Raw genomic sequence first — 16,603 nt, 5'->3', positions numbered from 1 at the left:
GAGCAGCACATGAAGGTGGACTTGCTGGTCATTTCGGCCAATCAAAGACATTAAAAATGGTCCAAGAGAATTTCTATTGGCCGAAACTTGTTCGCGATGTCAATCGATTGCTCGCACGGTGTGAGATTTGTCATCGAGCAAAGATGAAAGGCAGTAATGCGGGTTTGTATTGCCCTCTACCTATTCCAATGGCTCCTTGGGAGGATATCAGCATGGACTTCATCTTGGGTCTTCCTAGAACGAAGCGAGGTAAAGATTCTATTTTTGTAGTTGTTGATCGCTTTTCAAAAATGGCCCATTTTATTCCTTGCAATAAGGCATCAGATGCTTCATATATAGCAGAATTGTTCTTTCAACATGTTGTTAAGTTGCATGGCGTACCCAGAAGCATTGTTTCAGACCGAGATTCTAAGTTTCTTAGTCATTTTTGGCGAATGTTGTGGGCTAAGTTGGGAACCGAGCTGAAATTTAGTAGCTCACACCATCCTCAAACCGACGGTCAAACTGAGGTGATTAATAGAAGTCTGGGTTCATTGTTGAGAAGTTTGATCAAGAAGAATATGCGGGAATGGGAATCGTGTCTTCCACATGCTGAGTTTGCCTTTAATCGATCTGTCAATAGAACCACTGGGAAAAGTCCATTTGAGATCGTTTATGGAAAGAATCCTCTTGGTCCCATGGAGCTGTCTCCTATCCTTAATCAACATGTTGTTAGCAGCGATGCAGAGGAGCGAGTGAGAGAATTACAGGAGCTTCATGATCGGGTTCGTGAGCAAATTGAAAAACAAAATGGAATTTACAAAAGAAGAGCAGATAAGCATAAAAAGTTGAGGGTTTTTGCAGAAGGCGACTTAGTATGGATCCATCTACGCAAAGAACGCTTTCCAAACAGAAAGTTCCCAAAGCTTCAACCACGGGCCGATGGACCATTCCGCGTTATCAAGAAAATGGGGAACAATGCTTATCGGATAGATCTACCTGAGGAATATGGTGTATCCCCTGTGTTTAATGTGGCAGATTTGGCTCCTTTTGTTCCCGTGGACGATGACTCGAGGGCGAGTCTTTTTCAACCAGGGGAGAATAATGCACATGAAGATGAAGAGAATAAAGGAAATGAGGAGTCCTTATTAGTTTTTTCAAAGTCTATTTAATTGGTTAATAAATAATGGAAATTGAAACATCATGAAAAGTGAAGAGTCATGAGTTCTAGTTCATGACTTTATATTGTAAAAGATATGGAGAAAGAGGGGACGAACGTTTGTTGATGAATAATATCATTTTGGCTTCCAATTGCCTAATCTCTTGAATTCTTTAGCTTTTTGGTTTTCTCCAGAAGTGGTGAGTTCTTAACCTTTATCTTCTTTTACATTCTTCCGAGTGGTGTTGTCTTTAACTCGGGTTGGTGTAGAGAGTGGTGGTTATTATCGTTGTATTTCCCAAAGAATCATACTTTATCCTATTTCCTCAATTCCATCTTTGGTTGTGCATCACAGCCAGCGGTCCGCTGGACCTTAGTCAGTGGCCGCTGGTGCCCATCGACTGTTTAAGTTGTAGTGGTCCGTCTCAAAATTCATGCATGAATAGAGGAAAACGTCCAGCGACCGCTGGACTGTGCACAACGACAGCCAAAAGTTGCACCAAAAGAGTCAGAAGATTCCTAGCGGCCCGCAGAATATCTGGCAGTGGTCAACTGGAAATGGGCGTCGTAATATTTTACCTAATTTCTCTTCAAGACTTACCTAACTGGGTTAGATGATTTACCATATCATGATGCACGACTTGAAGACTATAAATACCCCCCAAACCTTCATCATAGAAACCTTTTGCTATTCTACACATGAGATAAAATATTTAGAGTTTTCATCCATTGTTCATCATCTTTCCACCATACTTGTAGTTTGAAGCATGTATTCAACAGAAGATCAAGACTATGAGATTCATCCTTTGGTTTTGTCGTATTAGTTTTTATGTGTTCTTTGTTTTCCCTACACACTATGGGTTTAGTATATTTGTCCATGAGTAGCTAAATCTGTAGATTTATAAGGATGTGTAAGTAACTACTTTAGTTTATGTAGTTCCTATTTATTTAAATATTTGTTTTGTTCATGCTCCCTTTATTCTAATTTGTTCGATAATGCTTCATGTTTGAGTGACACTGATAGGGCTCGTTACAAGCATGGTTTTATAGGGGTTTATTACACTAACATAGGTGATAATGTGCGAAAAAGTGGTGAATTTGAGTGTGCAGGGGCTAAAAAGTGCTGAAGCGGCAGAATGCAGGAACAACTTGATCAACTCAGAAAAGAAGCGAAAAATGGCAAGAACGAAGACAAGTTGATCAGGTGCAAACAAGTGATAGAGCGTGCCTAGCCAGCAAGTTGATCAAGTGGAGTTCACTACAAGAAATGATGAGTCATAGGAGAGAGAAGAAAAGATGCCATCTCAAGGGCATTAATGTCAAGACAAGATGAGCTTACCCTAGGGATTTGGGCCCAATGTCATCCTATAAATAGTGGAGAGAGTGCACACAGAAAGAGTTCGATATCATCATCTTCAACCACTATATTCCACACTTCACACTTTTATTCGTAGCATGGAGCAAGGAAGTTAGCAGGCGCCGAAGTCGTCGTTCTACCTCTACTTTCATCTCTTATTCCTCATCATGGAAGGAGGGACCTAGATCTGCAAGAAGTTTTTCATCGTTTGTGTTTTCCTTATACCCCGAGGGGCCAAAACAATTGCTACTCTGTTTTTAGTTTATCTTTTCCTAAGCTTAGTTGTTTTTGATGTTTTTCTCTTAGTTGCTACTTTAGTTACTTTCCGTTGTTGATCGATCTTTAAGGCTTTGTTTTGGATTCTGTTTTAGTTCGGTTTATTGAAGATCGTTTATGAAATGGAGTTTTTAATGCAAGTTATTTTAGATCTGATGTTCTCTGATTTAATTGCTTTCGTTTAGTTTTAGTTCCGTTCTGATTTGAAGTTAGATCTGTGTAATTTAGTAGTTTAAATTTAGATCTGAGTCTAGATAGAGTTTGTGATGCATGTTGGGTTTGATTTGTTGATCTCTGAGTTAGATTTTGTTCTGGTGATTTCTTGTTGTCTTGCTTATGATTTTTCGTAGTTAGATCTGAGTTTTTAGTTCATCAACTTGCATGAGAATAAGGTAGATACTTTAGATCTGTTTTCTTTACGTCAAATTTACATGGATCTGTGCTTGATTTGTCTGATTTCCATTTTCATGTTAGTGCTCTATTTAGAACTGTCGTAGGTGTTTTTATTTAGTTGCTTAGCGAAGAAGAAGGTCGTAGTTTGTTAGAATAACAGTTCCTGTCACCTTTTCATTGTTTGCAGCTTTTTAGTAGTGTGCCTATTGGTGTCAGTGGTCCCGAGTTACATTTACCTTTCCATCTTTAGTTTAGTTGATCAATCCAACATGATTCTTAGTTTTGAGTTAATCTAGTTTCATTGAACCACTTAGCTTAGTGAGTTGATCAGTTTAGTATTCAGTCCTAATTCTTAACCCACTGGAAAGCGTGGCCGCAGCCAACCTCCCAATGTCCCAAACACAACTCGACTCGCCTCTGTCCCTGAGGGATTCGACACTTACTTCCCTTTACTAGTCTATAGTATTGTGGGTTAAGGTCTTGAAGGTCCTAAGTCTCCCCGTTTGCATACCAACGACCAGATAGTAGCCAGCTTGATCCATTGGCTATTTAGCTTGATCAAGTGTGTGAACTCTCTGTGCTTTATTTGATTTGTATTGTGAACTCTAGTACTTAGTTTGATTTAGCGACTTTCAAATGGGGCCGTTGCCGGGGATGGATGGCGTTATATGTGCATGTGTTTGAGATACTTGGTGTACATATTTTTAATTCTTTTATATTCTTTTTCAGTTTATGAACCGAGGCCTGAACTTTGGGCGCTGGAATAACGCAGCTAATTGGAGAGATACAGAATCCAATTGGAGGATCAGAGAAGTAGCCAACCCGATCATCACTAGATCTGGATTGAACAAAGGGGGAGGCATCCAATACAAGCTCAGAAGGAGAGGAAGAACAGAACCCGTTTGCTGAGCCGAAGTAAGAGACTGTTATAGAGGAAAGACCAATTAGAATGGCCACACTAGTAGATGACGATCTCGAGATCGGTTCTCTCAACGCTCACATACCTGGTGAGCCAGCTCAGGCAATAGTGGTGATTCAAGGGAAAGCAAATATAGAGGTGAAGAACAACATACTGGCCATCATGCCATACTACTATGGAAGGAAAATCGAGAGCCCATATGAATTCCTACATGATTTCTGCAAAATTTGTGGAATTCAGAAACGTCCAGTTGGATTAACTGAGGACGACTACAGACTCAGGGTAATCCCTTTTGCTTTAAAAGGAGAAGCCAATACTTGGTTCATGAGGCTACCTCCCAACTCTATCAGAACGTGGGCTGATTTCAGATCCCAATTTTTGGATTACTTTTTCCCTTCCATTAGGACCAATGCTCTGAAAAAGGAGATTCAAGGAGCCCATCAGGATTGTGATGAGACTCTGAGTCAGTACTAGAGTAGGTTTAAGGGGATGTTGGATGCCTGCCCAAATAACCACATGGTGGAGGATGAAATTTTCAACAATTTTTATGAAGGGATGACACCCGAGAGCAAGGATCTGATGAACTCCTCAAGTGGCAGAGATTTCTCGAAATTAAAGGTGAGTGAAGCAAAGAGGGTCTTAGATAGGCAGGTCAACGCCAAGACGACTTATGACTCTCCCAGGGCCCTGGTAATGAGACGAGTAGCAGTAAATACAACGGTGGAAACTACTAAAGACAGGATGGAAGCTCGAATGGATAGGTTGGAAAAAGCGATATTGACTGCTATGGAGAAAAACACCCCACCTACTCATGCGGAGAAAGTGAAGGCTGCAGCAAGTCAGGAAGAGGTGTATCCTAGTTATAGAACTCTAGGAGAACAGGATTTTCAACCACAGGTGAATGCGGTGGAGAATTGGAATCAGAACAGTAATTGGAATCCTTAGAAAATTAAGGATGCTCCATGGAGGAATCATCTCAATTTCAGGTGGTCGGATCCGAACACAGCTCAACAACCGCCATCGGCGATTACCTACCAACAACCTCCAGCAGTGAGTTATCAGCAGCCACCAGCCATCAGTTATCCACCACAATCAGAAGGGAAACCCCAGTGTCAAAACCGTAACCACGATGGTGATGTACTTTTTATTAGCACTAAATAAACCTGCAAGTATACATAGTATATATAGTATAGCTAAAGGTCAGTACCGGATATCGAACATAAGGAAAACAATCACAGATTGACTACCTCCTACTAAGCTTCTTTCACTATTTGAAAACCAAGAGAAATTTGGATTTTTGAAAATAAAAACAACTTGAAAGAAAATAAACAACTAATTGCAAATAATTAAAGAGGTAAAATAAGAGAGATAAGAGAATTCCAGGGATGTGCGTTCACAGTTATGGTTATACAAATTCCAAATACAATACCCTACCACAATTTATACTTCGATAGAACGAGTCACATAAGTTTTGCCCATGCGGCACAAGCGTAGATTACTAACACTAGGGTTGTCAATCGTAGATTAGTAACTCCTAAAAGCTCTTAAGACCCTTGAAAAGTCCTCACTCTCAATTAACAGTGCCGTTTTAAGGGAAGCTAATTGTAGTGTCTACTAAGTGGATCTAACTCGCCAACCTCCTCATCACCGAATGTTTCTCTCAAACGTGAAGTATTATGGAACAACTTAGGGAAGAAACGAAGTAAAAACAAAACGGTTATTAAATAGAAAACGGAATTGTATAACCAAAGTGGTTACTAACACACCCCTAGAATCCTATGAATTTAGTTACACATAATTGAATAATCTAAAAACGTAGAATGAAGGGAAAACAAAGTGAACATAAAAACCAAAGCAATAAAACCCAAAGGTTGATTCCTTGTAGCCTTGATTTTCTCTTGATTCCTTCTTCAACCTCTTGCACAATGAAGAACTCTCTCAAATTTATACTCTAAAATTATAAGGCAAAAAGAAGATCCTAATGAAGAGGTTTGGGGGGATATATATAGAGGAAAATTCGAGCTTCAGCAAATAAGACAAAAAGTGGCTAAGTTTGGTAAATCTTGGGGAGAAAGTAGGTCAACTCTGTGCGCCGCGTTTTCCCAGCGGGCCGCTGCACCTTGGCTAGCGGTCGCTGCATGTTGATCCGTAGCCTCTACCTCTTGGGTAGCGGTCGCTACACTACATTGCAACGGTCGCTGTGAATAATCATGTAGCTTTAGGAACTCTTTGAGCGGTCGCTGCGCACTCCTCAGCGGTCGCTGGGCGTGTTATTCGTTTCATCACAACTTTGTCCGGAGTGGACTGCTTCTGGCTCAACGGTCGTTGGGCCCCAACGGTCGCTGTATGAGTTGTAGCGGACCGCTAGGCGTCTCGAAAGCTCCAGATTTCCAACTTCGACTTTTTGCTGTCTTTTTAGGCTCAAATATGCACATATCTCACAAATTACGTCAAAATACCAAAATAAAGAAGATATGCAAAATATGGATATGAATTGTGATTTTGACATTAAAAATGGACGAAATAAAGGCCTTAAAACAGTGCAAAATCGGAGCATATCAACTCCCCCAAACTTACATTCTTGTTTGTCCTCAAACAAAACAATAAAGACACAAAATAGATGCACGGAATGCAGAAGGACTACACGTCATAATTGCCTCAAAGATTGGAAAAAAATAGACTAAGCATAAATTAACGCAATCAAATCAAGCAAGACTTATTAGTGCACTTTCATTACTAACTCGTGGAACACCTTCAAATCATGCACTCACATGTGGCAAACTTCCAAAGATGGGAAGTGATTTATCGCTCACTCTCAAAGTGTATAAAGGTAATGTGTATAAGCACTCAAATCATGCATCATGCAAAGTTTACTATAGGTTTGCTCAAAGCCTAATCCCTCATTTACTATATGTGATTATGCATCAAAATTTCGAAAGGTCTTTATTTTTGGTTTTAATGTAGGCTCTTTAGTAGGTGAGGAATATTTGGCTAAAAAAAACTCAAACAAGTAGAGTTAAATTGACTCCACTTTTCTAAAAACCCAAGATACTTCTAACACTTATTTTTTTTCCTCCTTCAACTCACTTTCCAAACCTTAGATTTTTCTTTTCTTTTCTTCACAACCTTTCTTTCTTTCTTTCCTTTTCTTTTCTTTTCTTCTCATAAGCATCATTTCTAGATCAAACACACATTTTGAATTTTTCTATTTCACAAATTGCACTTTTCTACATTTAAGCACACTAATTTTTATAACTTTCCTCCTTATCTCTCCAATTCCTTTACAAAAGATAAAAACTATACTGATCTAAGGAATTGTCCCCATTTATTTTGCTTCCAAAGAATAGGCCTAAAGGCTCAAAATTGGCTCCAAAGGGAAAAATCTGAGAGTGTCTAAAATTTGGGAAAAAAAGTTGCTAAGAAAAGATGGCATAACTTCCTCCTAAATCAACTTAAACACTATGTAAACTTAGGCAGACTAGGAGCAAGTTCTAGAAACATATACATGAATGCAGATAAATCACGCAAGAAAGAAATTAGGCTCAAATCTTACAAGGTATAAGCATGATTCAAGGCAAACAAGCAATTCACTAATTATGCACCTTTTCACCAAACCATCAAATCAAGACGTCAAGCCATACTTAATCAAAGATGAAAAGAACTTCATATAATTGGCAACACGGTCTAATGTGTCCCTAAACATGCTTGTTTCTAAGTTCTTCATGCTATGTTCATGACATGGATTCACCTTTGGGATTTTTAAAATAAAAAATTAAACTAAAACCTAAGACAAAACCCTAAACTCATGGTCCACCACTTCATCCCCCCAAACTTATTTACAACAAAGTGTAAAATAAGTTTGTAGAGTCGGTAAGGACTTGAGTAAATTACTGAAAAGAAAACATGCCTTGAAAAATTTCGGGTAGTGGCTGGACGGGGCGAAAATTCGAAGAATTCGAAAAATCGCGCTGCATTTGGACAGTGGTCGCTGGATGTCCACCAGCGGTCGCTGCGACGTGTCAGAACCTTTCCAGAAGGTGGCCAGTGGGCCGCTGCGGACACTGCAGCGGTCATTGGCGAGAGTCTAGAAACCTGTGAAAATTTTCATTATACACAAAAACAAAAATTAAACCAAAAAGCACTAAAAAACATAAGGAAAAAAATAAAAAAATGTCTGGGTTGACTCCCAACAAGCGCTCTTTTATAGTCATTAGCTTGACTTTACCCCTTCTTTACTCCTTGGGTGGTTCTTCTAGTGTCACTTCCTCTTCAATCACCTTATCCGAACTATAGTATTTCTTCACACGGCGGCCATTGGCTTGAAACAACATTCCATCCGAAGCTAGCAACTCAATTTTTCCACTATCATAGATTTTCTTGATCATGCATGGACCGGTCCATTTGGACTTCAACTTTCCGGGGAAAAGAGAGAGTCTCGAATTATGCAACAAAACTGCATCCTCCAAGGTGAGCTCTCGTGGACTAATCATCCTATCATGGTAGGCCTTCATCCTTTCTTTGTAAGTAGACGAGCTATCATAGGCTTCCATTAAAAACTCGTCCATCTCGTTGAGAAAGAGGCGCCTTTTTTCGCCGGCCTTTTGGAAATCTTGATTCAACTTCTTTATCGCCTAATAAGACCTATAGTCCAACTCAAAAGGCAAATGACATGATTTTCCAAAAACTAATTGATAAGGAGACATACCTATAGGAGATTTGTAAGCGGTACGACATGCCCACAATGCATCATCCAAACTGAGTGCCCAATCCTTTCTATTAGTGCTCACTGTTTTCTGTAGAACGGACTTGATCTCCCTATTTGCTAGCTTGGTCTGCCCATTGGCTTGGGGGTGGTAAGGGGAGGTGACTCTATCCTTGACTCCATACTTGTCCAATACGTTGTTTAGCCACCTATTGTTGAAGTGAGATCCTCCATCACTTATAAGAGCGCTGGGTGTACCAAACCTGCTAAAAATGTTTTTCCTCACAAAGGCAGTTACATCTTTAGAATCATTAGTTTTGGTAGGAATTGCTTCCACCCATCTAGACACATATTCAACTGCAAGTAAAATGTATTGGTACTCCCCTGATTTTGGGAACGGACCCATAAAATCTATCCCCCATACATCAAATAATTCTACCTCAGTGATGGTGTTCATAGGCATCTCCTTCTTCTTTGATATTCCCCCCGTGCGCTGGCATTCGTTGCATTGGAGTACAAAACTGGCTGAGTCACGGTAGATTGTTGGCCAATGAAACCCACTTTGTAGGATTTTGATGGTGGTCCTTTGCACACCAAATTGTCCTCCAGTTGGCGAAGAGTGACATCTTTCAGCTATGGCTGCCCAATCTTCTTGAGGTACACACCTCCTAAGTAGGGCTCATCCCAAAAATAAGATCTAACATCTCTATAAAATTTCTTCATTTGATAAGGAGTAAGATCAGGAGGGTGTACCTTGGCTACTAAATAATTAACAATGTCGGCAAATCATGGAAAAGTGGCTTGAAAGAAGAATAGATGCTCATCGGGGAAGTCCTCATTGATTTCTCATGACAGATCTTCTCCTTCCACCGGGTGCACTAACCGAGACAAGTGATCCGCCACTACATTCTCACATCATTTTCTATCTCTTATTTCAATATCGAATTCTTGGAGTAGCAGGATCCACCGGATGAGTCTTGGTTTTGCATCCTTCTTTGCAAACAAGTGCCTAATAGCTGCATGGTCAGTGTAAACAATGGTTTTAGTCCCAACAAGATAAGCTCTAAATTTATCAAAAGAATAGACTATAGCAAGCATCTCCCTTTCTGTGGTCTTATAATTAGCTTGTGCATAATCTAATGTTCTACTAGCATAATAAATGACTCTAAAATTTTTATCTCTCTTCTACCCCAAAGTGGAACCAACTGCAATGTCGCTTGCATCACACATGATTTCAAATGGTTGGCTCCAATCGGGGGTGATGAGAATGGGAGCACTCACTAAAGCCTTCTTCAAATCTTCAAAAGCCTGCAAACAATTAGAAGTAAAATCAAATTTCACATCTTTTTCAAGTAAATTACAAAGAGGCTTAGAGATTTTCGAGAAATCCTTGATGAATCTTCTGTAGAACCCTACATGCCCCAAGAAGCTTCTCACGGCCTTCTCGTTGGAATCTTGGCTCTATCAACTTCTATCCCTGTAGAAGACACTTTATGATCTAGAACTATACATTCTTTCACGATGAAGTGACATATCTCTCAATTAAGAACAAAGTTAGTTTCTACACATCTCTGCAAAACCTTAGCCAAATTGTCAAGACAATGATCATAAGACTTCCCAAAAACAGAAAAGTCATCCATAAAGACCTCCATCACATTCTCAATCAAATCATGAAAAATGGCCATCATGCATCTTTGAAAAGTAGTAGGAGCATTGCATAAGCCAAAAGACATATTCCTATAAGCATATATCCCATAAGGGCAAGTAAAGGAAGACTTATGTTGATCCTCGGGAGCAATTGCAATTTGATTATAACCAGAATAACCATTTAAGAATCAATAGTAATTATATCCCCCTAATCTATCAAACATTTGATCAATAAAAGGCAAAGGGAAGTGATCTTTCCTAGTGACTGCATTTAACATCATATAATCAATGCAAACTCTCCAACCTGTGGCTACTCTCATGGCAATCATCTCACCATCCTTTCCGGGCACTACAGTCATCCCCCCTTTCTTAGCTACCACTTGCGTAGGACTCACCCATTCACTATCCGATATGGCATAAATAATCCCTGCATCTAACAACTTGATTACTTCTTTTCTCACTACATCTTGCATGATAGGATTAAGTCTACGTTGGTTTTGCATACGAGGCTTATGCCCTTCCTCAAGTAAAATCCTATGCATGCATGTGGCTGGGCTAATCCCTTTCAAATCACCAATAGACCATCCTATAGCAAGCCTATATTTGTTTAGCACACACAACAACTTTTCACATTCTTTCTCATTCAAGACAGCGGAAACGATAACTTTAGGAGGATGTTAGACCTATAAGTGTTGTCTTTCCCTAGAAATGCGTACCTGAGGTGTTCTGGGAGTGGTTTCAATTCCACCTTAGGTGGTCCTCGTGGTTTCCCCAATGCTTTCTTCATCTCTTCCTCTTCTTCGGGGGTACGCAATGGCAAGAATACGTTCCCCTTTTGAGGGATTCTTTCAGGAAGGAACACATTAGCCTCACAAGTAGATAAATCAGTAGTAGGAGTGAAATTTTTTATAAGACAAGATTCCAAAGGGTTCTGAGTTTGGTGGTATGTGACTTCCACTTCCCCTACACAATCCGTGACTACTTGGATGACGCTACACTCCTGATAGCCTTCTGCTCCTTCCTTCCCATGGAATTTCAAGGCATCATAGATGTTGAAGGTGATACTCTCATTATGCAACCGCAATGTTAGCTCCCCCTTCTGTACATCTATCATGGCTCCCCTGGTGGCTAAAAATGGTCTTCCAAGTATCAAAGGCACCTTCTTGTCTTCCTGCATGTCCAAAAACAACAAAATCAGCGGGAAAAATGAATTCTCTTACTCTTACCAAAACATCTTCTATAATTTCCCTTGGTGTTGTTGTGCTTCTGGCTGCCATTTGTAAGGTGATCGAAGTGGGGCGGATGTTGTCAATGTTGAGCTTACTGTAGAAAGATAGAGGCATCAAATTAATACTTGCTCGAAGATCACACAATCCCTTACCTTCTACATTGTTCCCCAAAATACAAGATAAAGTAAAACTCCCTGGATCTTTGTGTTTGGTAGCAATCCGTTCTGAATTATAGCACTGCAATTCTCTGTTAGGCCCACAGTCTCGTATTTCCCCTACTTTCTCTTGTTGGCCATCACATCCTTCAAGAACTTGGCATAAATGGGCATTTGTTGCAGTGCTTCCACTAATGGTATGTTGATGTGGACCTTGCTTATGGCTTCCAAGAATTTGGCAAACTGGGCGTCTAGCTTCGTGCTCTTCAATCGTTGGGGATACGGGATGGTGGGAGTGTTGGGAAACTGCGGATCTGGGAGCTGACTCTCGGGTAGCGGGCCACTGCGAAATGGTGTAGCGGCCGCTGGCGATGGTTCTACATCAGTGTCTGAATCGGGCTCGGCTGGCTGGGGAGTTTTCGGCGGACCACTGCGAGGTGGTGCAGCGGGCCGCTGGGATTGATCAGCGGCTGGCGTGAAGTCAGTCGGCTCATGTTCTTTTTCTTTCCTTCCTCTGCCTAAATCTGCTGCCTGTGGAGGCTGGTATATGGTCCCGCTACGGAGCTGCATGACATGACAATTTCCTTTTGGATTGATCTCTAGTAAGCTAGGAAGCGTCCTTGGAGTGTGCTTGGTCCCTATTGCAGTGGCCAAAACCCCCATATTAAATTCCAACTCCCCCACTTGTGCGGCAAGTGGGCTATAACACTCTTTGTAGTACCCCCTTGCTGCTTATCACTGTAACTGTATGGACTCTCCATTCCTGTGAAGAAATCCATTAGACTAAAATGAAAGTAAAAACAAATGAAAGCAGTAAAATCAAAAGTAGCAAATTCGTCCGTTTGAAGATATCAATCACAAAGTGAATGTATTCCCTGGTAACGGCGCCAAAACTTGATGCACTTTTTATTAGCACTAAATAAACCTGCAATTATACAGAGTATATATAGTATAACTAAAGGTCAGTACCGGATATCGAACACAGGGAAAACAATCACAGATTGACTACCTCCTACTAAGCTTCTTTCACTATTTGGAAAACTGAGAGAAATTTGGATTTTTTAAAATAAAGACAACTTGAAAGTAAATAAACAACTAATTGCAAATAATTAAAGAGGTAAAATATGAGAGATAAGATAATTACAGGGATGTGCGTTCACAGTTATGGTTATACGAATTCCAACTACAATATCCTAGCACAATTTATACTTCGACAGAACGAGTCACATAAGTTTTGCCCATGCGGCACAAGCGTAGATTACTAACACTAGGGTTGTCAATCCTAGATTTGTAACTCCTAAAAGCTCCTAAGACCCTTGAAAATTCCTCACTCTCAATTAACAATGTCGTTTTAAGGGACCCTTAAAACTTGTGCCGAACCCAAAGTGCATATTCTTTGGGGACGGATGAAGTAATAAATAGTTAAAGTGGAAAGAAATAAAAGTACGAGAGAGAATAATATAGAAGAGACTCTCATCTATATTTTTCTCTCTCTTACTTTACTTTCCCTCCATTTTAAGATACCATAGACATAGAGGTATTTATATTTGAGATATTTTTCTTTATTTTCAGACATTTGTACTCCCTCCATTCCGTAGTAATAGAGTGATCATTTTTTTAAGCATGAAGATTAAGAAGAGATGTATAATGTATTAAATAAATAGATAATAAAGTAGGAGAGAGCATCGACAGAGGTAAGGTGGGGCTGGCCCCTAAGCCCTTTTCATTTGGCCCCTCAGCTATTTTCATTTCACCTATATTACATGTATGTATTGTTTATCAAATGATGGGGAAGCTGTAGGGGCTTGCTCAACAGAAATTGCAAATTAAATAAATTCACAAAAAGAATCTATTTAGGTGATTATGTGGATCGATTCAATTTCATGCTACAACATATATAAATATGCTACTACACAATTAATCACATAATTTTATATTAAATTATGATATTGAATCTTACAATTGTGATTCTCCAAAGAATCGAAGTGGCTTGCTACTTCTCCACGTGTAGAACTTGAAGCTTTATTGCAAAACCAAAGATCTTCTAACCTATGATCCAACTCTAGATCTTGAAGGGGTTGGCAGCGGAAGCGCATACAAATAAATCACATAATAATTTTGATCTATTCAGCTGATTATTTAGACAAAATCTATTCGCGTAATTATCACATGTATCATGCTCATAACTTGAATTAAAACATGCTTTAAGATTAATTGAAACCTAAAACATGCTTTTCTATGGAGTAGGAATTATACCTTCTTGATTCTCCAAAGAATCGTCGATGGCTCGCTACTTCTCCACATGAAGGTGTTGAGAACTAGATCACAGATCTTCTGACTGGTCCCCGAACTGTATTCCGATATCAATGTGGGCTGATCTCACCAAGATACTAGTACTTAAATAACGAAGACAGAAATCCCTCACGGAGTAGGAGAGAAAATCGTCCCCTACGAGAAAGAGGAGAGGGACGCAAATTCTTAATGAAAATAAGGGTATTTTCTGTCTCATTTATTCTCCTATTTATATTAAGTTCATATTGGGCCCAATCAGAGATCTATGGAAGGTTTTGGATATGGCCTCACCCAATTAGCTTTTTACTAATTAAATTGAACCCAAAATTTAATACAAGCTTTTAATGGAATATTATTGATAGGGCTCATTACAAGCATGGTTTCGTAGGGTTTATTACACTAACATGGCTGAGAATGTGCGAAAAGAATGGGGAATTTGAGTGTGCAGGGGCTATAAAGTGTAGAAGCGGCAAGTGCAGAATCAACTTGATCAACTCGGGAAAGGAGTGAAAAATGACCAGAAATGAAGCCAAGTTAATCAGTTGCGAAGCCTGCCTAACCGATAAATTGATCAAGTGGAGTTTACCATGTGAAGTGATGAGTCAGAGGAGAGAGAAGAAAAGATACCATCTCATGGGCATAAATGTCAAGATAGGATGGGCTTAGCCTAGGGATTTGGGCCCAACATCATCCTATAAATATCGAGAGAGTGCACACAAGAGGGATTTCGACACCATCATCACCTTCAGTCACCTCATTTTCACCTTATTTTTCTTAGCATGGAGTAAGAAGCTTGCTGCAGGAGTCGCCGTTTCCACCTCTGTTTTCATCTCTTCTTCCTCGTCAAGGGAGAAGGGACCTGGATCTGCGTAGTTGTTTTTAGTTCATCTTTTCTGTAGCTTAGTTGTTTTTAATATTTTTTTTCAGTGGCTACTCTAGTTTCATTTCCATTGTTAATCGCTCTTTAAATCCTTGTTTGGAATTTTGTTTTTGTTACGTTTACCGAAGATCGTTTATGAAATGGAATTTTTAGTTGAAGTTATGTTGGATCTGATGTTCTCTGTATTGATTGCTTTGGTTTACTTTAGTTGCGCCTTGTTTATGTTTTCTCGTAGGTAGATTTACATTTTAGTTTGTCAACTTGCATGAGAATAGGTTAGATACTTTAGATCTGCTTTTCTTTACGTCGATTTCAAATTGATCTGTGTTCATTTTATCTGATTTCTGTTTTATGTTTGTTGCTCTATTAAGATCTGCTTCCGTTGTTTTTATTTAGCTGGTTAGCGAAGAAGAAGGTAGTAGTTTGTTAGGATTGCAGTCTCGATCACCTTTTCGATGGTTACAGCTTTTTGGTAGTGCGCTTATTTTGTGTCAGTGGTCCCAAGTTACTTTTACCTTTCCGCTCTAGATTTAGTTGATCAAGTCGTTTGTTCTTTAGTTTTAATGTCTGTTTAGTCTAGCTTGATCAGGTTAGTTTAGCTAGTTGAGCAGTTCCTGTGCGTTAGTTTAAACTTAACCCACTAAAATGCATGGTCGCAGCCAAACCTCACAAATGTCTCAATCCCAACTCCACTCGCATTTGTCCCTGAGGGATTCGACCCTTACTTCCCTTTACTAGTCATAGTATTATAGGTTAAGGTCTTGAAAGCCCTAAGTCTCTCCTTTCACACACCCATTGACCAGTAGTTATTAGCCAGCTTGAACCGTCTATTGTCTGACCTGATCAAGTTGCATATGCTCTACATGTTTTAATTTACATGTGAACTCTGGGTAATTCAGTTTAAAAAGTATCTTTCAAATGGTGCCGTAGCTGGGGATGGATGGCGTTATATGTGCTTATGTTTGAGATACTTGGTGTACATATTTTTAATCCTTTTATTTTCTTTTTCAGTTTATAAACCGAGGCCTGAACTTTAGGTACTGGAATAATACGACCAACTGTAGAGATACGGAATCCAACTGGAGGATTAGAGAAGCAGCCAACCCGGTCATCACAAGACCTGGATTAAACATAGGAGGTCCATCTAATACGAGTTCAGAAGGGGAAGAAGATCAGAACCCGTTTGTTGAGTTGAAAGAGGAGACTGTTATAGAAGAAGAACCGGACAGGATGGCCGCACTGGTAGATAATGATCCCGAGATCGGGTCTCTCAATGTTCACTCGCCTGGAGAACCAGCTCAGGCAATAGTGGCGACCCCAGGGCAGGCAAATATAGATGTGAAGAATAACGTAATGGCCGTAATGCCCCAATATTATAGGAGACCAACCGAGAGCCCATATGAATTCTTACATGACTTCTGCAAGATTTGTGGGATTAAAAAACGCCCAGCTGGATCGATCGAGGAAGACTATAGGCTTAGGGTGATCCCTTTCGCTTTAAAAGCAGAAGCCGATACTTGGTTCATGAGGCTATCGCCCAACTCTATCTGGACGTGGGCCGATTTTAGCTCTCAATTCCTGGATTACCTCTTCCCTTCTACAAAGACTAATGCGC

The 16,603-nt window shown here is 39.8% G+C and overlaps 1 protein-coding gene across 1 annotated transcript; it reads right to left on the bottom strand.

Annotated features, from left to right (window-relative positions):
- Positions 1-8,315: 8,315 nt before the first annotated feature.
- LOC121803944 lies at positions 8,316-9,248 on the bottom strand. Its single transcript, XM_042203518.1, has 2 exons — positions 8,820-9,248; positions 8,316-8,714 (listed from the first exon to the last, which is right to left on the bottom strand). Exons 1-2 carry the CDS (start codon positions 9,246-9,248, stop codon positions 8,316-8,318), a joined length of 828 nt encoding a protein of 275 aa, XP_042059452.1.
- Between the last annotated feature and the right edge of the window lie 7,355 nt (positions 9,249-16,603).

The sequence above is a fragment of the Salvia splendens genome, chromosome 5 (genome assembly GCF_004379255.2).
Source record: "Salvia splendens isolate huo1 chromosome 5, SspV2, whole genome shotgun sequence".
Lineage (NCBI taxonomy): Eukaryota > Viridiplantae > Streptophyta > Magnoliopsida > Lamiales > Lamiaceae > Salvia > Salvia splendens.
Note: the sequence above shows the minus strand (reverse complement) of the source record. Positions and strands in the feature narration are given on the sequence as shown.

Bases quoted from the DNA above. Each gene is read 5' to 3' on its own strand.
- LOC121803944 (XM_042203518.1), bottom strand. From the start codon at position 9,248: ATGCCTATGAACACCATCACTGAGGTAGAATTATTTGATGTATGGGGG. The intron at 8,715-8,819 runs GCATGTCGTACC...AGGTCTTATTAG, and splicing joins GTTTGGATGATGCATTGTGG to GCGATAAAGAAGTTGAATCA.